The 22,539-nt window shown below is 51.5% G+C and overlaps 1 protein-coding gene across 1 annotated transcript in view; it reads right to left on the minus strand.

The window, feature by feature from the left end:
* LOC140532119 (uncharacterized) overlaps positions 1–22,539 on the minus strand; it is a 76,123-nt gene that overhangs the window by 51,372 nt on the left and 2,212 nt on the right. Inside the window, 7 exon segments of the mRNA XM_072650661.1 lie at positions 1,046–1,556; positions 3,195–3,333; positions 6,202–6,342; positions 7,386–7,477; positions 11,706–11,763; positions 12,255–12,303; positions 17,132–17,212. Coding sequence (XP_072506762.1) covers positions 1,046–1,556; positions 3,195–3,333; positions 6,202–6,342; positions 7,386–7,477; positions 11,706–11,763; positions 12,255–12,303; positions 17,132–17,212 — 1,071 coding nt within the window.

The raw sequence follows: 22,539 nt of genomic DNA on the forward strand, positions 1-22,539 counted from the left end.
TGAGCTTTGGGGCACTTTGAAGAAATGACCCTGACTCACAGAAGGTGCTGGACACAGGCTTGGTGTGGCTGCCCCCTTGAGAGGCTTCCCTAGTATGATGTTGTCACTGGAATCTTTTTCGGAATGCTGACCCCTGGGAGGGGACTAAGGGAGGAGGTATGTGTGTGTGTGTCCAACTTTTGCTGGACGTCATATGTTTTGGGGCCAGCCTTGGTACTTTCCTCTTTGCTGGGGATGAGTCTGGGCTGAGAGTGAGGCTGGCCACTGACCTGGTGCCTGCCTGTGGTTGGACCAAGTGTCCTTCTGCTTGAAAATCCGTGTGTGTGTGTGTGTGTGTGTGCGATAGCTTATTAGTTGTCTATAGATATGTCATATCCCTTTGGTAGAGCGTAGGCTCACATCAGGACAAAGACTGTTCATTTGTAGCTCTACAAAGGTCAGGGCAAACACTTAAAAAATGTTTGGTGATTGAGGATGTAGAAAATGGCTCCCAAGGACACAGAAGGTTGAAGGGCCCCAGGGACATGGGAAGGGGCACCAAGATACATCCACTTGGAGAGACCCTCCTCTGGAGAAGCCCTGTTCAGGTGGCAAGAAATCTGATGAGAGGGGTATGAAGAAACCAGAGAGTGAAAAAATATACCCAAGCAACGGCTCTTAATCTCTCTCACTCTCTCTCTCTTTCTCTCTCTTATACGCATACACACACACACACACACACACACACACACACACACATACACACACACACCCCATTAGCTACAAAGTGCCTCCACACATGTTATTATCTCATGGGATCCTCATGGCCACTGTGGGAGGTCAGCAGGGCAGGGATTATTTCCCCTATTTAACAGATGAGGAGAATGAGGCTCAGAAAAGGTGATCTGCCCAGGGCTGCAGGGCCAGCAATGATAGAGCAGGGACTCCAACCCAGGCCTCTCGTTCCCCAGTCCAGGGCGCCCTCCATTGTACTAGGCCACCTTTGACATATACATTCAGGGCCTGAGACATAGCCCAGGTTGTCCTCCTGGTGGAGGATGGTCACACAACGCTCTGTCTGCTCCCATCCACACCATATCCTGTTGCCTTAGAGCGTCCTCGGTCAAAGTTTATGAAAATCCCTTCAGAGTCAGAATCAATGGATTCCAAAATTTGATCTACTAAGTTCTCTGGGCTGGAGGAAGGGGCTGAGACTGAGGCTGGGTCTCTGGACAGCTTAAAGGTTGGGCTGGGCTCACTGCACTGGTGGTACAGTGGTGGCTGCCCCACCTGATGGACCTTGGCATTACAACGTTCAGCCTCTGCAGCCAGGGACGATTTGGGGGCCATCATGGAGACCTTGGAGCCACCATCAACGTCAGAATAGTCCTGGGTCTCGGGACAGGACGTCATTTCAGAGACAGAGTGTCTGCGGATGCCCGTGCCGTTGGCTGCCAGCCCTTCTGTCTCATACTCCGCCACGGGGGTGAGCAGCGGGTTGTTATAACTCTTGGATCGAACCACAGGATTCTTGACCATGATGTCGCCTGCTTTGGAACGGCGGGAAAAGCGCTTTTCTGTTGGAGGAAGCAAAATCAGGGTCACGTGAGGTCCGTGGGTGAAAGGGCATATGCTACCAATTCCCAGGAGGCTAGAGTACTAATAAAGTCTCCCTCTCTCCCCCCTTCCTCTCTCTATCTCCCTTCCTCCCTTTCTCTCCCTATCTCTGTCTCTCTCTCCCTCTGTTTCTCTCTCCCTCCCTCCCTCTCTCCTCTGTCTCTCCTTTTCTCTCTGCTTCCTCCCTCTCTCCCCCTCTCCTATCTCTCACTCTATTTCTTTCTTTCCCCTTCTCTCTCTCCTTTCTCTTTCCTGTTCTTTCTCTTTTTCTCTCCTTGAAAGGTCCTGCTTAATAGAGGCCCCTGAATACAGTGACTCTCTCACAGAAGGTCTTAACAGCACACTTATTGAATGAATAAATGGATCCCAGCCCTGTTATTGTGAAAAGTGTAATATTGGACAAGTCTGTGTGTGTGTGTGTGTGTGTGTGTGTGTCTATCTGTGTGCATATGCGTGTGTATGTCTCTGTCTCTCTCTGAGCCTTGGTTTCTTCATCTGTGAAGTAGAGATGATACATGCCCCAAGTTGTTTGTGTGAGAACAAAGTAAGGCAAGCTCAAATGGGTAGACAAGCATATAACCAGGGTTGTGTGGTTGGTGGTTTGTTTCAGTGCACCAAAATGTATAGGGCTCTTACTAAGCTTGTAATCCTCAACCAGGCAGAAGCAAGAAAGATGATTAGCAAAAACAGTTAGTGACAACATGATTTCTCCTTGATACCAGAGGAGCTCTCCAGCTTGACCCTGCTCAGTCTTCTTCCCCAGTGGCAGCCTCCCAGGCAGTGTCTCAGGGTACGCTCTATCTCTGACCTTACTGCAAAGCTAATGTAGGAGTATTTCGTGTCTGATGTCCCAGACATATTTTCCAGTGCTTGAGTATTCAAACAGAGGTATCCTTCTTCCCCTTGCTTCCCTCCTCTTTTCCTTTTTTTCTCTTTCCCTCCTTCCCTCCCTCCCCCCTTCAAAGCTTCCTTCATTGCCAAGCCACATGTCCTTCAAAGACTTCTCAGAGATGGATGCCTCCCCTGGAAGCTTCTCAGACTTTCTAGGGCAGACACACTTTCAGCCTCTGGCTGAGGCAGTCTCTCCCATCTTTTTGAGCCCAGCTTCAGTATCTCCTCACTCCCCAAGATGAGAGTGTCGCCCCTCCCCTGCCCACTGTCAGGCTCCTGTCTCTGTCCTCTGTCCTCTGTCCCAGCTCTGTCCTAGCTGCCTCTGTGCATACAAGATTCCTCATCTTGGCCCCCCATTCTCCAGTACTGAAGGGCTTACAAAGCACTTTCCTTAGAGGCTCGTGGGAGGTGGCTGCTTTCTAGATGAAACAGCTAACGCTGAGAAGGAAGGTGACCTGTCGAGGACTACACAGTTAGGAGGTGTTGGTGGCAGGCCAAAGAGCCGCTTCCCTGATGCCCACTGGGGAACGAGACCTGTTGGGGATGCCTTGAGCTCTCAGGCCTTGTGCTGAGAAAGGGTGAGGGAAGAGTGACTGAGGGGGGTGATGCAGCCTTCCTCTCTCAAGAGTAGTCACTGAGGCTGGGCTGCTGAACTGAGTCTGCACCTCCCTGACACCACCGGGGCCCCAAGGGCCTGGCTTCCTTACCCAAGATGCAGGAGGAGTGTGTGAAGGGTCCATCATTGGAGTAGAGGCCATACGTCCCCAGGTATGGGGAGACCACCTTCTGGATTAGAGCTTCAAGCTTCAAATAGTCTTCCGTGATGCCTTTGGACTCATGGACCCCCTGAGAAGGTGAGAAGGAAGAGGGAAAGTCATTGGGCATGGGGCATGTGATGGAGGGAGTGAGGGGCTACCAGGGCGGCAGCCTGGGGGATGGGATAGGCCATGTTGGGAAGGAATCCCATTCCTGCATCCCCTCTAGCAACCTAAGACCCTGTGGGTTCTTATCAAGGTTGAAAGCTGAAGGATGCTGAATCTGCAGCCATCACCACCAGGGGGTGTCAGAGTCTCAGCTACAGCTCAGGGTCACTCTCCTGGGACCCTTCCTCCCCTACCATCCATGGTCTCTGCAGCCCCCAGCCCCAGCCCAGGGCAGGCTCTATCACACTCAGGGCTCAGAGCTGCCAAAGAACCCTTCTGCTGTCCTGCTAAAGGGGCTCCTGCTCCCTCACACATAGGGAACGGAGACCAGGTCCCTGGTTTGCCTTTCGAGGCTCTCTGCAACCCCTACCTTCCCCCTTATCCCAGATCATGTCATCTCCACAGACCTCATGCCGTGGTCACACTGGGCACCTGTGACCTTCTGCCTCCCAGCCTTTGCCTCCATGGCCTGAGTGGACTAGAATGGCCCCTTGGCCCTGGCTTCCCACCCTTCCCTGACCTTCTCAAGTTGAGCTGTTCTCCCTTCTTGGAATCCCTCTGATGCTTGTAGGCAGAGCTACTCACTGACTGTGTGGCCCCCTTTGGCCTGCCGCCTTTCCCTTACAAGGAAGCAAACGACCCACAAGAACTAGAGGCTGCCCTCAGGGCCCACCTACAAGCTCTGTTTAGGGGAGTGGTGCAGAGGCCATATTCAGGGCAATCTAGCACCCTTCCCTGGTCCCTGAGGGGTTGGTTTGTGTTGGGGGGATGGAGCAAACACACTCTACACCACGAGCTCCTTGAGGGAGGGACCATGTGGTGGCAAGAAGCAATGACTAAATACCCCCCATACTAGGAGCTAGGGATATTTGCAAAGAAAGACAAAAGACAGTCCAGGATCTCAGGGATCTTACAGTCTATGGGGAAGACCAAAAGCAAACAATTCTGTCCAAACAAGCTCCAGATAGGCTCATGTGGGGAAACCATCAGAGGGAATGCCTCAGAATTAACATCTTGTTGAGAACTTCCCCAAAGGGAGGAGGAGGCAGGGGTCAGCCCACTGGGGGCCTGTGCTGGGCCTGATCCCCTGAATGGGTGAGGAGGGGGCTTTTGCAGAGCTGGGGGGGAGGGGGAGAAGATACCAATAGATAAACCAGAGAAGAAACAGGAGTCCAAGGAGAGCATGAACAGGATGACTCTATACTACTCAGCTGAGCCAAAGACACTTGTACAAGGTTGCCATTTCATTTGCAGCCCCCTTTTTGCTATTGCTGCTATGCTCCATACCATAATCTCTCTGGATGATTAAGTCACAATAAGAAGGGGAGAGGGAGGAATTGTGTCAGGCTTTCAGGGCCCTCAGACTTGAATCTGAATCAAAGTCCCATTTTCCCTGCCATAGATGAGACACAGACATCCACAGCATCTGAAGGACTATAATGCTGGAGACCCGCAAGGGGGAATGAAAAGATGCTGAAACTTGACAAAGAAAGAGTGCAGGAGGCATGGTCAGACTGCAATTTGTCTGAAAATGCTCTAGGGGGCTAAGCGCACCACCAGCTCCCTAGGAATTTGAGGGATAGATGGCAGCACCAAGAATGGGATGATGGTCCTGTTCCCTGGTCAGGCCACATCTAGGGTTCTGGGTTCAGCTCTGGACACCATGACTTAAGAAGGGCACTTTAGATAAGCCAGAGAGAGTCCAGAGAGGAGTAGCCCAGGGAAGGATGAGCCTTGAGCTGGCCCCATATGAGGTTTGTCTGGCCTGGACAAGGAGTCCCAGGGTAGGGGAACATGAGAGCTGCTTCACAGATCTGAGGGGCTATCCCATAGAGGGTGAGGGCAAAGGGCAAGGTTTCAGGGGGAACCCTGGGAGAGCTTTCCTGGGACAGCCAGTGGAGCAGAAATGTCCCTCTGAAAACAGGCAGACTTGCATGAACTGGTGAAAAGTGAAATGTCTTAGGAGGTCCCTTCCACCTTGGATACTCTAAGTCTGTGCTTCAGCCTGTGTCTGGAGGCCCAGGATCTGCATTCAAATCCCACCACTGCAGATTCATGACCCTGGGCAAGCTGTGAGCCTTTCTGGACTCAGCTGCTCATCTATAACTGAGGGAAGGCAGATCCCAGGAAGGTTCTGGCTCCTGGCCTATGGCTTAGCATGGCAGCACTAGATTTTTATCCAGGGGACCTGGGGCCCAGTCCTGAGCTTGCTCCTTTTATGGCCAAGTAGCTTCCTGAGGGCCTTAGTTCCCTCATCTATAACTGGGGGTGATGCCCAATGGTGCCCCTCCCTTGTCACAAGTTTCTTCTGCAGTGTCTCCTAGAGCCTGGGTCCTGCTCACTAGCCCTGCCCCCTCCCTTCTCTCACATCCCTGCAGCTGGGCAGTACCTGATCAGAGTGTGCAGGTCCTCTTCCAGCTATGCCAGGCCCTCAGGCCATGCCTCTCCCTAGAACAGGCCTCCCTTCCTCTGCTCCTGCCAAGGGCTGGACCGTGGGAGGCCCTGGTGGTAGGGAGCTGTTCACCTCACACTTTAAGAAGGTAGGGAACTCAGAACACAGAAATACTTTCTAGTGATGCAGGTCAGTCACTTGTCTGTGACTCACATCCTTAGAGAGTTGTCTGGGCCACCCAGGGGTCAAGTGACTTTTCCAGGGTCACATAGTCTCATTGCTGGTCCTGTGTGTCAGAGCAGGACTTGAACCCAGGACTTCCTGTTCCAGCACCTGCTTGCTCTCCATTCACTTCTTCTATCCCTGAGCACAGCAGAAGCTTAATAAATGAGCACTGACCTGGAGGACCAGCAGCATTTGGATAATGGAGGGAGGGATCCTGGCTCGAGATCTTGAGAAGGCATCTTCCAACTTAATGTTGAGTGTGATGATGTTCCGGAAGTGCAGGAGGGCCAGCTGACGGACTGAAGGCTCCTTCCCCTGCAGACACAAGGGCCAGAGTAAGGACAAGGCCTATAACTCCCCCTCCCCCCAGGATCTCACATTAAAGTGACCTGCCCAAGTCTGGCAAACCAGAGCCCTGAGACTAAAGCCAGGGGAGTGCTTGATTGGAGGACAGTCTGCAGCATGTGTTCCCTTAGAGCATCCCAGGAATGGGGTGGTGTGTGAGTTACTTGTCCCCACTACACCCAAAGGGCTATAAAACTGTGCATATCCTTTGACCCAGCAACACCACTGTTAGGGCTGTAACCCAAAGAGATCATAAAAATGGGAAAAGGACCCACATGTACAAAAATATTTATAGCAGCTCTCTTGGTAGTGGCCAAGAACTGGATATTGAGGGAATGCCCATCCACTGGGGAATGGCCAAACAAGTTGTGGTATATGAATGTAATGGAATACTACTGTGCTATAAGAAATGACAAACAGGTGGACTTCAGAAAATCCTGGAAAGACTTCTATGAACTGATGCCGAGTGAAGTGAAAAGAACGATGAGAACATCATACACAGTAACAGCCAGTGTTCAGTGACTGCAGTAGACTTAGCCCTTCTCAGCAATGCAAGGACCTAAAACAATTCCAAAGGACTTGTGATGGAAAATGCCATTAATGTCCAGAGAAAGAGTAATAGAATCTGAACACAGAGCAAAAGCTGTTGACTTTTGTTGTTGTTTCTTTGTTTTGTTTTCTTTCTCATGGTTTATTCTAATTCTTCTAGACAACATGACTAATGTGCAAATATGTTTAATAGGAATGTATATGTTGAGCCTACACCAGAATGCATACCATCTTGGGGAGGGGAAGCAGGGGGAGAACATTTAAAACTTATGGAAGTGATTGTTGAAAACTAAAAATAAATAAATTAGCTTATTTTTTTAAAAAGTTACTTGTCTCAGTTTATAGCTTGGAAAGAGGTTCAGAAAGAGTAAAGTGACTTGTCCAGGGTCATACAGCTAACAAATGGCAAAGCAAGATGTGGACCCAGGTGACCTGTTTTCACATCATACAATGAAATTATTCACCTGCACAGGGTAGAAAATGGCTTGGAGGGTGGGCAGGATATCCCCAAAAAAGAAATCCCAGGTTTCAGCCAAAGAATCTAGTAGCTTCTGTCCTGAAAGAAAAGAAAACCAGTTACTGCCCAAAGGACATCCCTTGGCATTCTAGAAAAGAAAGCAGTGAGCCCCCAGGGGAGCCGTAAGGGGGAATAGCAACTCCATGTGGGCTGCGTTATCTCCCTCAGTGTTGTGTCTGGATGAGATGTGCCAGTCTCCACCTACTCACCCTTCCCGTACCTTTCCAGACTAAAGGGCCTTCCCCTGGCTACTGGTCTCCATTAGGAGGAGGGAGCGCTCAGTGAGGACAGAAACACTTTTGATAACAGTTTAGCTGGATACATTGTAAGCCCTTAATGAACACTCCCCTACTCTCCTTGGAAGAATGGTAAACATTTAACAACAGCTACAGGATACATTTTTAAATTTCTTCCCCCTCTTCTCCCACCTGTTCCTGTTTCCTAGGTACTGGGTGTAAATCCCTCCTTGTGAAGCCACCTCAGCTCTGATCATATCCTGCCAGGTCTCACCAGCTGAAGGAGGCTAGGGTTAGATCCATGAGTCTCAGGAAGCGGGAACCTTGCCTGGGTCTGACCAGGCTTTCCCCCTGTCCTGAGGAACTCCCAGTGGCACTTTCTCCAGAAAGTCCTGACTTGCAGCTGGCTAGAAGGAACCTTTGACAGGAGAGGAAACTGAGGTCTAGAGAAGACAAGTAAGTTGGCCAAGTCTAAAACACAAGCACTTGGGACCCCCGACACCACACTCCACCAGCTCCAATGTCCTTGAGCCTACTCTGCCTGATCCTTCCCCAGCCTCAGGACCAAGCCCCATGGCCAGAGGTCTCTGAGGAGAGGGAGAGTATGGAGGGGCAGCAGAGCAGGTGCCTGCAAAGATCACTGCAGCTCTGAACAAGGACTCCATGAATCCAGAGGGAGGAGAAATCCACCCCATCTCCAATTTGGTGTCATGGAGACCAATGAAAACCTCCTAGCTCTGTGTCACTGATCATTCTAGAAGGCAGCTTGGTAACAGCAGGATGGGACAGAAACTGGGTCAGATCTGAGGGGGAACAGATCTAGCTTGTGCCAGGCGCAGTGGAGGTGGTGGCGGAGGCAGCAGCAGCCTCACTGCCTCCAGCCTCTCCCTTCTTTTCTGGGGTCTGGCCCAGGGCAGCATGCTCCAGGGACAGGTTGAGCGGGGCCCAGCAGGACATCTCAGGAACAAACAGGCACATCTGTAGCAGGGCACTGGCCAGGCAGGGACAGCAAACCTTGGTTATGGCTGTGATCTCCCTCAGCTTCTCTGACAACACCAGGACACTGAAGCCTCCACATTGAACCTGCAGCTAGGAGTACTGTTGTCCCTTATTCAGGGAGCTGTCCAGGTCTTGGGAAGGACTAGGGGTGGGGCCACCCCTGGAGAGCCAGCAGGAACTGAGGGCCCAGCACAGAAAAGATGGGGAAGAGTCTGGAATTCAGGCCCATGAGGACTGGATGGAGGTGCTGGGCATGTCTAGGCTGGAGAAGATGGGCAGGGGGTCAGGGGAGGAGAGGTTGTCTTCAGCGTTCAGAAGGGCTGTCACCCCCACAGAAAGATTAGCCTGGGAGCACCAGCTCATATTTAGGCTTGGTACTGAGGAGCTGGACACTTCTCTGGAGAGTCACTTTCCCCACACTGGAGACCTTCAAGTCAATGCCAGGGGGCCATTGGTCAAAGAGGCCAAAGGAGGGACTCTTGCTCAAGTCTGGGTCAGACTAGAGGCCTGGAGAGCCCATCCCAACCTGGACTTGGGGAGCATACTGGCCACAGTCCCCTACAGCAGCCAAGGCTCAGACTGAGGACCAGACTGGGCCCAGAAGGCAGGAGTGGGGGACTCTCTCCTCCTAGAGAGTGAAAGCTGAAAGATCTGCCCTGGGGCCCCTGATTCAGCATTCTCCACTGGACAAAGGCCTAGGAGTTTCCTCTCAAGGGGTGGAAGAAAGGAAGCTCAGTCCTTTTCCGAGGAGGACCTGGGGCCCAAGCCAGGGGCATTCTACAGAGCACAGCAACATTTTTCATGGGCCAGATATGGGAAGGAGCGGCTGAGGGAGGGTCCCATCCCTGGAGCACTAGGGTACGTGGTCCTTTCATGTAGGCCCTGCCTTTATTTCCTGTTCCCTTCCACTCACAACGCTACAGATCATCCTCTAGGTGACCCTGAGCACATCACTTCCCTCACGGCCTCTCCTTCCTCCGCTGTCAGTGAGGGAGTGGCTGGGGGGAATGATTAGGCTGTAACGATGTGCAAAGGCATGAAGGTGGGAGATTGTCTATTGCACCAGGGGGAAAGCTCCCTCAGACTTTGACCAGAAGGGGAGTCATGTGACACCAGCCTGGACAATGGGGCGAATGCCAGATTGGGGGATTTGGAGTCACCTTCTGGGTTGACAGCAAGCCTGAGCCAGGAGCCCACATCTCTCCAATCTCATGAAGGTGTTTGGTCCTAAGGCCTGGGACTGGGTCCCAGGTCAGCCCCCTACTAGCCTTGAGTCCTGAGAAAGTCATCTCAGGTCCTCATCTAATAGCTGGCTCTGAGATTGCCCTGTAAGAATTACAACACATTTTACAGGCATTATCTCATTAATGTTCACCAGCACTCTGTGAAGTAGCTACTCTTTTTATCCCCATTTAACAAGTGAAGAAATCAAGGCAGAGGGCAGGTAAGTGACTTGTACAGGGCCATATGACCAGTAAGTGTCTGAGGTAGGATTTGAACTCAGGTTTTCCCGACTTCAAGGTCAACACTCTATGGACTGAGCCTCCCAGATGCTCCATCTGTGAAATGGGGAGAATGGGCTTAGGTCCCAGTTTTGTTGTAACAGCTGAAGGAAAGGGCTCTGTCTTCCCTGAAATGCCCTCTGTCTAATAGAATTAATGAAATAGGATAGGATAGAATGTAACATGTGATATAATACAATGGAGTGTGATATAATGTAACACAATGTGCTATAACATGATAACATGTGTCTGTGTGGTCATCCTCATCTTTAAGGCATCACCATTTCTGCTTGTCAGGAGAGCCCCTTCCCCCCACCTGCAGTGAAATGCTCATGGTCCTAGATTTTCCAGATGCACCGTGGCCATCATGGGCAGTGCTACAATGCCCTTAGGTGGACAGCACCATCGCTCTCGTCCTTTCCTGTCTGTTGTACCCTGGGATACTGGAACCTGGCACACGCTTGGCAAATCCATCCCTATCCTGCCCCTATCCCAGAAAGCCCTGGTGAGCAATGGATGGTCTTGAAGCCCACTGAAAACAGTGGTGGACATGGATTCGAATCTTGACTGCCCACTTGCTAGCTGTGTGCCCATGGCCAAGTTCTTTTCATTCTGGAGGCCTTTACTCTCCAAGAGAGTGGGACAAGAGGGAACCCAAAGCCCCTTCCAGCTCTGAATCTATAATCCTAGGAACTATGTTCTCACAAGAGACTTGGTGGTGCTTGTCTCTGCCATCTCTGCCTCCAATGGGTACATAAGGTTGTGCCCTCATGGACAGGAGTGTTGGGCTGAGCCAGCAGCCACTTACAACATACCCACTCTCTCTCTTCCACCTTGCCCTCTACTCCTCTCTCTGGAGCACCCTGAGCTATTTTCTCCTTCCTCCAAATGCCAGTTATTTCTCACTTCCACACCTTTATTATGTGTTTGCGTTCTGCCCTTGCCCCATCAGCTTAGTTGAGTTCTCCCCTTCCAAAGCTGAGCTTCATATTAGCCCCCTGAAGAAGCCTTCTTTGACCCCTGCCCTGGCCCCCAACTAAAAGGGAAGCCCTTGCATTCCTTCCATTCTGTTTGATGCCTGTGTAAGTGACTCTGTGCTCTAGAATCATGGATGAGGTACTGAGTCAAGCCCTGGGGATGAAGAGACAGGTGAGAGACCATAGCCCCTGACCTTGATATGACCACAGTCTCAGGGGAGATGACACAGCAGGCACAAAGGAGGGGTAATGTCTGAAGGGAGGCCCTAACAGCTGTAGGGACCAGGAAACATCTGCAGATGGTGGGAATTGAACCTTGAAGGAAACTAGGGAAGTGAGGAGACAAAGGTGAGGAGGGCAGACATTCCAGGTGTGGGGGACAGCCAGGGCAAATACCTGGAGGTGGGAGATAGAGGACCATCATGTTGTGGGATCAGAGCATGAGGTCCTACATAGAGGAGATGCTTGACAGACATTTGCTGATTGAATAAGGATGGAAATCACAATGGTCAGGTTAGGTGTCCAGACCTCAGGGCCACCTGGGTGGGCTTACCTTCATAGAACCGAATCTTGTCCCGGAGAATCACCATGCCTTTGGTTAGCAGCTGATTCTGAAAGTGGAACCATCAAGATGTCAGTGTTTTCCAGAAGCACCCAGGGTCAGGAGGTTAGAGCTTAGAACCTGGATGTCATGGCTCTGAGGGACCTTGGACATCCAAAGTTCCCTGGCTTGGTCCCTAACCCCTTGGCTTTCAGCAAATGTTTCCATGTCCCCATTCGTCATGGAAGGAAAGGCATTCTAGCATTTACAGGCATGCACAGGTAAAAAATAAAGACAGATTCATTTCAAAAGGATGACACAGTAATTTGCCAAAAATATTTTCTTCATCCCCTCAAAGACTTCTTGCTGCCACCCCGCCCCTCACCCCTATACTCATATCACTAATTGGCTCCATTCTCCTTATCTGAGAGGCGCTAGACAAATGTGCACAATTATCACAGTGACAATGGTTTTGATGGTCCAGGGTTCATCCCTTTCCCATTCCCATGGGTCCCCAGCCCCAAGCCCTCAGCAGCAGGGGACAGGGCCAGCCACACTCACCTGGAGATATTCGGTGAAGAAAGAGCCCAGCTCGGTTTTCAGTAGCTGCCTGTGCTCAGAAGACAAATGGAGGCAGACATTAGAACACAGTGACTCCTGCATGGCCCTGCTTGTTCTGCACCCACACAGAGAAATAGGATCTGGACTCCCCAGGATGGAGAGCTAGAAGAGAGCACGGACATCCTAGGGCCTCAAATCTTCAGGGGTGCCCTCAGCACCTCCCGTCACTTACGCAGCCTGTTAACCATGCCTTTCTTCCTCCCCCCCTCTCCCCTGGCCCTGGAGAAGCCCCAGCTCCCTGCTACCATCCCCAATCCAATCCTGATCCTCCTGCCCCTGACTCTACCCTACACATGACCTTCTACTTCCTCAGGAGCACAGAGGAGTGTTGGTCTGCCCAGGACAACTGACTTGGGAGTCCTTAACCAAAGTTTGGTGAATAAGTTTACAGAAGAGGCAACTGAGCCCCAGAGAGCTCCATTGCTAGTGGGGAGATGTACAGCTCTTACTTGGTATGGCTAGGATTTGAATCTTGTTCCTTGGACATCATCCCCACTGCTCCATGTCCTAGTCAGTCATTCACTGAACCTACTTTCTCTTATGTTCTAGCTGTTACCACATTGGATTCCCCTAGGAGCCCTGGGAGCTGGGGCCTGCAATCAGCATCTTCCCTCTCTCTTGGATGAGGGAGAGTTGACCAAGGTCTCCCAGCTAGGAAGTGGCATGTTGGGACTTGAATGTGGATCTTCTGACTTTGTGTGGTGCCCTCTTCATCCTCAAGAGTAATGTGCCCATTTGTGGCTGTTTCCATGGATGATAGACTGAGGATCCACATCCCTGCTGAATTAGGGACCACATAGCTCCTAGAGGACCAGCCGGTGCCAGTCCCACGCTTAAGAGGCTCAGCTCATCAGAATGTTCCTCTAAGCTAAGCATTCCTGTCAAAGAGCTCTCTGCAAGAACATGGCCCCAACCTTTACAGTCACAAAGGGCCTTCCCTCCACTTTCCCAGTCCATTCTAGGGATGAAGAAACTGAGACTGAACAGTCAGCAACTGCTGGACATGGAATGCAAAGCAGACTTTTCTTTTCCCAATTTCTTCATTTTTCTGGCTGTCTCCTATTTTTATTCTGCCTTCATTTCCTGATATCTCTGTCTCATTTATCTACCCAGCATCCTTTGTAACAAAAAATAACAAAGAAAGCGAGGGGGTGGAGCAGTGCAGGAAAATCGTCCACTTCATCAACTCACTTTGACAGTGTGTGCAGTGCTCCACATCCAGAGGCCCCCAGATCAGCAAAGAAGTGGCAGGAGGTGCCTTCTCATCCTTCTTTGGGGCAGAGCAAGTCTCAGTCAGGAAGGAGGCTCAGTCAGGGATGGAGCCTCAGTTGGCGGGGGAGGCTCAGCCAGTAGTGTTTTCTTGCTTCTTGGTTCATTACAGTCTTGTAGTCACTGTGTCTACTGTTCTCTTGGTTCTGCTCCCTTCACTTTATTCCCTCCCATTTATCATTTCTTTCAGCATGCTAAGAGTGCTAGTACATCTATGTACCAGTGTGTTAAGCTGCTCCCCAAATGAAACCTAGGTCTGCTTCCTGCAAATCATTTTGCCAGCCAGTTGTACTCTCTGATCTCTGTGAGCTGCTTGTAACACAGCTGGATCTCAGAGGCAGTGTGGTGCCATGGGAGGACAAGCATGGGATTTGAAGTCAGGAGACTGAAGTTTGAATTCCACTCTGCTGCTTAGAATTCATGTGACTATGGCCAAGTCCCTGCCTCTCTCGGGCTTTCAGGTTCCTCATGCATTGAACTATATGCTAATTTGAGGGCTGGAATTATGTTTTGTGTTGTACTGCATCTCCACCTCTGGCATCCCCTGTTCTAAGGCCCCTCCTAGGTCTGACATCCCCTGTTCCCTCATGCTTCCCATCCTGCACATTCTCTTTGTGAGATTCTTATCCATTCCTTAAACCTCAGCTTGGGAGCCTGTTAGAACACAGATCATGTCCTCCCTCCCTCTTTCCCTTTTTCTGCCTCAAAAACATCAGTCATTTGTAATAGGTTTAATTAATTACTAGCATCACATGTAGCCCTCGGAGAGGAATTAGACCATGAGGTTTCTGTGGGCTTAGAATTCTCATTTGCCATTAAACCATCCAGTGGAAAAGTCTCTTGGGTTTAAAGTACTATCATGGAGTGAAAAGGGTACAGGGGTCAGAGTGCACAGACATGGGATCTGGCTCCAGCTCCCCCCTCCGTCTCTCCTCTTTTCTGGGATATGAATCACGTACACAACCAAGTCCCCACGTGGCTTCTATCGGCACAGTGCACCCCACTGCACCCTCTCTTCTCCATCTGCTTCCTTGTTCTCCTCACTCTCACCTACTTCAGTCTCTCCCTGTCTCCTTCATTGAAAAACTTCACTGCTTATCCTGTCAGGCTAGGGTCTACTCCACCCTACCAATATCCCTCACTAGATCCATCCATCCCACCTCTCCCCTTCCCTTTTCTGTCCAGCTCCTCCAAAAAGCCAGCCACACTTGTAGCCCCCACTTCCTCCCCTCTCAATCCCTTCTAAACCCTCCACACTCTGGCTTCCAACCACCACATACTGCTTTCTCCAAAGCCACTAGAGATTTTCTAAAGACCCAGTCTCACAGCCTTTCCCAATCCACTTCCTCCTTGATGTGGCCATAGTCTTCAATGCCTTCTTGGATCACATTCTCTCCTCTCTAGGTTTCCATGACACTGGTCTCACCTGGCTCTCCTCTTGCCCATCTTGGACCCTGTCCTCCTCATCTGCTGGCTCAGCCCATTCTGGGACCATCATAGGAACCCGCATCTGGTCATCCAGGATTCCTCTTTCCACACTACTCTTAGCCTTTCCAGGACACCTCCATCATGCAGCCCCTCAGCTGCCAAAGCGATTTTCTTCAATTCACCTCTCAGCGTGTCATCACCCTGGCCAATCAACTCCAACTGCTGCCTATTCCCTCCAAGACCAAACGGCTGTTCCTCTGTGAGTTTGGGCCCTACCCAGACTCTCCTTTCTTCTCATTTCTCACATGTGACAGCCCCTCTCCCATGACCTCACCCTGGATGCTGCTCTCTGCCCCTCCCTCCTCACACGCACCTCAGAGACACTCTCCCCCCTTTACAGAAGCTGAGACATCATCATCTGCTAGCGCCCACTGACCCAAGCCAGCTTGTCCTTAGCTAACCTTCTATGCTTCCCATAATCTCTTCTGGGTCTATCTTGGGGGTACATGCGGTCTCCTATGGCAGATCACAACCATCTACAAGGCAGAGACTGCTTTAGGCTCCATAACCCTAATGACCAGCACAGTGCCTGACACAGAGTAGGCTCTTCACAAATGCTTGGAATGCTTCAGTACCAAGTCCACTGTGTTCGAAACTCTTCAGGAGCTCCCAACTGTCCCCCAGTTTTGTCTCTTGATTCTGGCATTCAAGGCCCTGTGGCATCTGGGGTGCTCCTCCCTGTTCAGGCTCACCTCTAGCTGTCCAGGGGAACAGTTTATGCTGTCTCTGAATCTTTGCTCCCATCATGCCCTACACACCAATGCCTTTTCCTCACTTTGTGGCAAGTGGAATGCCCACTCCTTCTTTCAAGGTGGCTCAAATGCCACCTCCTCTGGGGAGCCTTCCAGGATCCTTCTAGAGGCAACCATGATAAGGAAACCTTCCCAGTTTCTTAGTGTTACTGTTCTACATGGTCCAGATAATCCTAGAGGCCTAGCCAATCTCCCAAAGGAATTCCTGTCATTTTGCTTATGGGTGAAGCCCGGCTCAATGTATTGTGACCCTCTCCAAGGTCCCAAAGGATGCAAGCTGGTTGGCTTGAAGACAGCCCTCCACGGCCTCATTTCCAGCAGACACAAGGTCAATAGAGAGGATCTGGTGTGACCTTGGAGGGAGGTTCTGGAACTTGCCTCAGAGCACACAAGATGCAAAGCTGGGATTCCTGGGGCTCCCTCCTGCTGTGGAGAACCCCAACTCCTGGCTGGGTTATTTTTGGCTCCTCTTTGTCTGGGCTTTTAGGACATAACCTGGACAACACAAGGCAGTACCTCATCCAGTCTTGTCGCTGGGACAAATTCTCCAGTGGGGAAATCTTTACACTTACTCCTGTCTTGCTAGAGAGGTATTAGAGTTGAATAAAGGTCAAGTATATAAGATGATAGGGGACCGCTCCTGGAAGCTTTTGGCATGATATGAGTACCTTCTCTCCTCAAGAAAGGGCAAGCTGGTCCTGTGTCTGGTGGGAGTCGTAAAAGCAATGTAAGCAATGAAGTCAGTGAGTTGACCAGAGACTGAGGCCCACAGACACCAGATTAACAGGTTGTCTTTTGGGGCATTTCAGTTCAGTTCTTTTCAGTCATGTCCAACTCTCTGTGGCCCCACTTGGGGTTTTCTTGGCAGGGACACTGGAGTGGTTTGCCATCTCCTTCTCCAGCTCATTTTACAGATGAGGAAACTGTAACAAACAGGGTGAAGTGACTTGCCCAGAGTCACACAACTAGTTGATATCTGAGGCTGAATTTGAACTCAGGAACATGAGTCTTCCTGACTCCAGGCCTGGCACTGTATCTACTGTACCACCTAACTGTCCCCCTTTGTGACAGAGGGCCTTTCAAACAGACCCACACTGAGATATCTCTTGGACAACTCATAGAAGCATAGAAATGTGAACCCAGGATGTCAGAGCTGGGAGAGGACTTATATCAGGGAATGCCAGAGGTGGGAGGGGCCTGAGAACAGTGGATGTCAGGACTGGGAGGGGCCTTTCAACAGGGGATGGCAAGTCTGGCTTCCACTCAGGGCTGCCCTTCCCTCCCACTCCCTCTGTGAAGTCCACTCACCGGACACCCTCGTTCAGGTGGAACAGCTGGTGATCCGGAAGGCCTTTCCTCTGGAACACAGCAATCACTCCATTGTGGATGCTACAGGAGGAAAGACAAGGAGAGGCCACTTAGTGAAAGTGTCCGTGATGGGCATGGCAGCAGCTACTCTGACTCCTGGTATCCTCCTCAAGAGGCTGGCTGGCAGGAGGAAGACCACAGACCGTACCCTTTCCTAATCCCCACTGAGGAGAGAAACAAAGAACTGGGGCAGGGAGGGAGGTTTCCCACTGTCCTGGTCCCCCAAGAACTTTGGTCATTGCCAGTGCCCAAGGTGAGGCTCCTTAAATGACTGCCTTGGGAAACCTTGGGCCCTATGCCTGGGCCCAGGGGACCCTTGTTGGGGCCATGTTTGGCTGCCAAGCTGGGAAGGCTCTTCGAATCTCTGGCTTCCTCTAAGACACCCTCACCTCCCCCCTTTGTATATAGTCTGTGTATCTTCACCCAAGACACAATGGGGCCAACTCCTCTGGGTGGGGATTTGTTAATTTTTGGCTTGCTACAGTGCCCAGAACCTGGCACACAGTAGGCACTCAAAAAAGGCTTAAACAAATGAGACCCTGGGTCCACAGGGATGTCACCATGCTGCTGTCCTCCTCCCAGGCTGACCCTGGGGAAGCCTTTGACCAGCTGGGGGTGACCCCTCAGAGGAAGGGTATTAATGCCAACAAAGTAGGATGGGGTACAGAGGAGGGGAGCCAGGGGCAGGGACTAGAGGTATCCTCCCCCATGTGAAGGAACCCTGACTTTAGCCTGGACAAGGGAAGGCCAGGGCCAGCAAGGCAACCAACCTGCCCTGAGGACAAAACCCAGAGCAGCAGTGGGGGAGGTCTACCCTCATTAGTCAGGGCTCAGCTCAAGGACCATCTCTTCCATGAAGCCCTCCCTCACCCCACAGCTCAGAAATCACTCTTCTCCCTCTGCTGCCCCTGGTCCTCAGACTGGACCTCACCTCCTCTGGCCCATGGGACCTTGAACTTCAGTGACTCAGAGGCCAGGCCCTTCTCTGCCCTGGGGCAGTCCTGGCTGATTTGTGTCTTGGGGGTGGGGGTGGGGCAGGAAAAACCTGAGGGACAGGTTGGTGGCCATAGGGAATGGGGAGGGACTTCCTCTTCTGAGAGCCTGCCAGACATGGTATAGAGGTACTGGGAGGTCAGAAACTCAGCCCCACCTTTTGGAGCCTTGTCTCTGGCAGGGCAGAGGGTGGGAGGTCCTGGGCTTCTGCTCAGATGCTTCCTCCTGGGGGGTATGAGGAGCCACCTATGTCCCAGAGACACTGGAGGGGGGCCCTGAAAGCAGCAGTGCCTGGCTACCTTGCCTCCCCATTAGGTGGCCATGACTGTATAATACAAGCACTTTCTCCATTAGAAACAGGATAAAACACTGGAAATGGAAGAGACATGGGAAAAGATAACGTCAGTGGTGGTAGGGAAGGTCCTTCCTTAGAACTAGGAGGGCCAGAGTCAGGCAAGGGGTCAGAGCCCAGCTTGTCTGACCCCTCATTTTACAAAGAAGAAAATGGTGACTATTCACAATGAAAGTCCTGTGTTCCTAACACAGGGTAGGTGTAGACCAGGCCCTTCTCACTTGGATGTTCTGTGCTCTAAGGAACCTCCAAGATCTAAAAAGAAGAGGGAAGGGGATGTGCATGTATCAAGTACCTACTGTACACAATGCTAGTCATCCTGGGAGTAGGTGAGATGATTATTTCCTGAGAGATGTCAGAGGTCAAATCTGAGCTGGGAGTTTCCTGTCTTCAGGCCCAGGGTGCTGGCCACTGCACCCTCAGCCACCTCTTTGACTCCGCTTCAAGTTCCCACCCAGGTCCCTCAAAACTCTGGCATTCTCTGTCCAAAGGCCCTGTCCAGCGCTGATGACCTGTAAGACTCCTAGAAAACCCCATCAAGAAGCCTGTCCAGGAGGTGAGGGGAGACCCGGCTCCCCAGCTCCTTCTCCAATGGCCATGCTAGGTAAGCCCGGAGAATCAGCCCTGGGAGTCCTCAGACTCAGACACTAGGGCCTCCTGGGCCTGGATAGGACCTCTCAGGGCTGGAAAGGGACTTCCAGGGCTGGACAGGGCCTCTCAGAGAGGCTGGACAGAGTCTCTGGGAGCTGGACAGAGCCTCTAGGGGCTGGACAGGGCCCCTTGGACAGCAAAAGCCAAGACAAGGCTCACTCAGGGGTCTTGCCCAAGGGCAGAGGAGCTCCAGAGCTAGCTTTGGCATGTGAGGTGATGTGCTAACACTAACCCTAACCCTAACCCTAACCCTATTTACACTTCACAGGTCACTTGCTGCTTTTGAATATCTGAAGAATTGTCCTGGGAAAAGCAGATGTGGGAGGTCCTGGGAGGAAGGCTTTCACTTCTTAATAAACAGGACAATACTCAACACCCTACCCCACTCCCAGTCTGGTTCCCACCTGCTTTTCCAGAGTTATTCCATACTCTTTCCTTTCACACACTTTCTGTAACATCCAAGCTCTCAGTGCATACTGCCAGCCATCTCCTCACTCTGAGATTTTGCCCAAAGGAACTGCCTGGTGCACCCTCCCTCTTTATCTGTACCTTGGAGAATGCTGAGCTTGCTTTTAAGCATAGATCTCACCAGGCAGTAAGTTTTCTCTTGCTTTTAACAGCCTTTTATAGCATTGGATTTGCTAACACATGGCAACCCTCCAGAGACAGCTTTCTGAGGGCAGGGCCAGGTTCATGTCTGTCAGTGTATCCCCTGGACCCTGTACAGTCCACAGGCTCTTAGGAAATGCATGTTTGCTGGAAGGAGCCCTGCAGGACAGCAGAGTCCTGGAAACAAGAGCTCAGAGCTGGGAGGGTCTTTCTGGGCCCGGACCCCTGAAACATCCCCAGGGTCTCCTTGCTTCTACTGGGATTGACTCACTGCCTCCCTAGGAGCCCATTTCTCAGAGGAGGTTGGGGGACGGAGGGTCTCTAGCTTCACCAACCCTTTATCTCCTCCACCGGCTCCAGCCTCAGATGGCCGCCATATTCCTCCACTTCTCTGTACTCTGGTTCCACATGCCCAGTTCTGTCCTGCATCTCCAGGCCCCTCTTCCCCCTAGACATTCTCCTCCCTCCAGTAGAGCATCCTGCCCTTGCCTCCCAATGAGACCTGACCAGGGGCCATTGCCACAGAGAGATGTCCTGAAAAAGGCATCAGATGGGGAAGCTGGAGAGTAGCTCTGATGTGTAAGAACCAAGACAACTTGGGCCTCAGTGTCCTCATCTATACAATGGGGCTCCAAGGTCTCAGATGACCTCACAGGGCCAGTCAGCAGGACAGAAGATCTCAGGGCCCCCAGAACCTGGGAGACAGGCCAGCCAAGGCTCTGTGAGGCTGCTTCCAGATCAGGTTGGAGCCCTAGGATTCCCATGATTCCATGATTGAGAAGGTTCTGTGTGCACACAAAGCCCTACAGTGGGGAGAGGGGGAAAGCTGAACTCCTTAAATCCCATCAGTCTCCAGCCCAGGTTCTGGACAGAGCCCCTCCCTAGGGCCCATGAGCCAGACAGGTTCTGGGACAAAGTGGAAAGAGACCAAGAGTCCTGCTGCCTGCCTCCCTTTATGAGGAGTGACTTTGGGTGAATGACTTCCCTTTTTCAGGCCTCCAGCTGGAGAGGACTGGACACGCTGAAAGGCCAGGAACCTTCTAGCCCCATTGAACCTGGACTGCCAGGGAAAGCCTTAGGCACGTCAGCCCACCCCTTCCCCATTGTTGTGGGTCACTCAGGGTGGGGCCTATTTACACAAGGTAGGGAAGGGAGACAGATTGGGTGGGAGAGAAGACACAAATCTAAGATAATGGAGTCTAGGTCACCAGGACCTTGGAGACCTAAGGTCTCTGCCCCCTCCCCCCACTCCCCCCAGGGCCCTCAAGCAAACATTGATGGGCCCTGCCCCAGGAAGTCAGGGGCAGGGGTGAGGGACACTCCAAAGGGATACTCTGTTGGACAGAACGGAGCAGGATAGGAGTACCTAGGCCAGTCCCTTCCCTTTCATGTTGTTCTGTCTCCCGCTGTTAGAGTGGAATGGATGAAGCACATCTGGCCTCAGAATCAAGTAGACCTGGGTTCAAAACCCATCTCCTCTGTTATTATAGCCAATTTACCACTCTGAGCCTCAGTTTTTTCAACTGTAAAATGGGGATATTAAATACTTGTAGCATTGAAAGCACTTTGGAAAGCTGAAGGGTGATTGCTTATCTACCATTCTTAAAGTGGTTAAGAAAGGAGAATTACTGTGATCCCCAGAAGGAGCTGAGCTGGGGGACCAGGAAAGAGGCAGAAATGATATTCTTCCCTCCATGACATCAACCCACTGGGGATAACCTCTAGGTTTCCAGTATACTCACTTCCCTTCCCCCAGATCCCTCAGTCAAGAACCTGATCAATGGGGAGATATGCTGGAGGCAAGGACTCAGATATTATTAGAACCAACTCTATGTCTCCTAATTCTGAGGCACTCTGCCCTGGGCAGTGAGAAAAAACAAAAAAACTGTGAACCCAGCTTCAGAGCCCTGGACAAGTGATATCTCCTTCTTTGCCTCAGTTTCCCCATGGGTAAAACAGGCCCTGTAGTTCTGTCTTCCCCAGGGTTCCAGGGAGTGTCAAGACCCATGGGTCTCTAGTGGGATAGCACTTTGGTGGAGAGGCAGGGACTTCACCCCCTGTCCCATCCTTCCTCTGACTGGTCCATTCCTGATCTAGGATGTGTGGTCACTTGGCTGCCCCAGCTGTTTGGGGGTTGGGGGACAGCAAGGGCCCAGGATGTGGCGTCTGATGAGCTGGTGTGAATGCTGGCCCAACATCTCACTTTCTGCATGACCTTGATAGAGTACTAACCTGGGCCTCAATATCCCCATCCATATAATGAAAGGGAATGGGTATGTGGCCTCCAAGATCTCTCTCAATCCCAGATTTATGATCTTAAGCCATTTCACTTCTCTGAGACTCCGTTTTTCTCCTTGGTAAGATGAGGGCTCCAATATACACTTATCAAGTACCTATTGTGTGGTAAGTGAGATTAGACTACCTGTCCTCTCACTTCCTTCCAGCTTTCGATTAAAGATGCCATGAGAAAGGAGACATCAGGATGGTGGGACCATCTTCTGCTGGATGGGACCCTCTCTGAATGTGCTTGTTGACATCTTGGACCAGAGCAGGGGCTCTGTCCTCACTCTGCCTGCCGAAAGCCTGGATCCCTCCCTTCTCAACTGCCTCCCACAGCAGCTGGCCCAAGCTGTGGCTGCTGCTGCAGAGAGGAATGAATGGGCCCTTTCATTCCACCTGGAGGAGGGCTGGAGGCAGGTCTCAGGGCACCCCACAGCTGTGCAGCGCTGAGGAGAGAGGTGAA

The sequence above is a fragment of the Notamacropus eugenii genome, chromosome 3 (assembly GCF_028372415.1).
Source record: "Notamacropus eugenii isolate mMacEug1 chromosome 3, mMacEug1.pri_v2, whole genome shotgun sequence".
NCBI classification, from domain to species: domain Eukaryota; kingdom Metazoa; phylum Chordata; class Mammalia; order Diprotodontia; family Macropodidae; genus Notamacropus; species Notamacropus eugenii.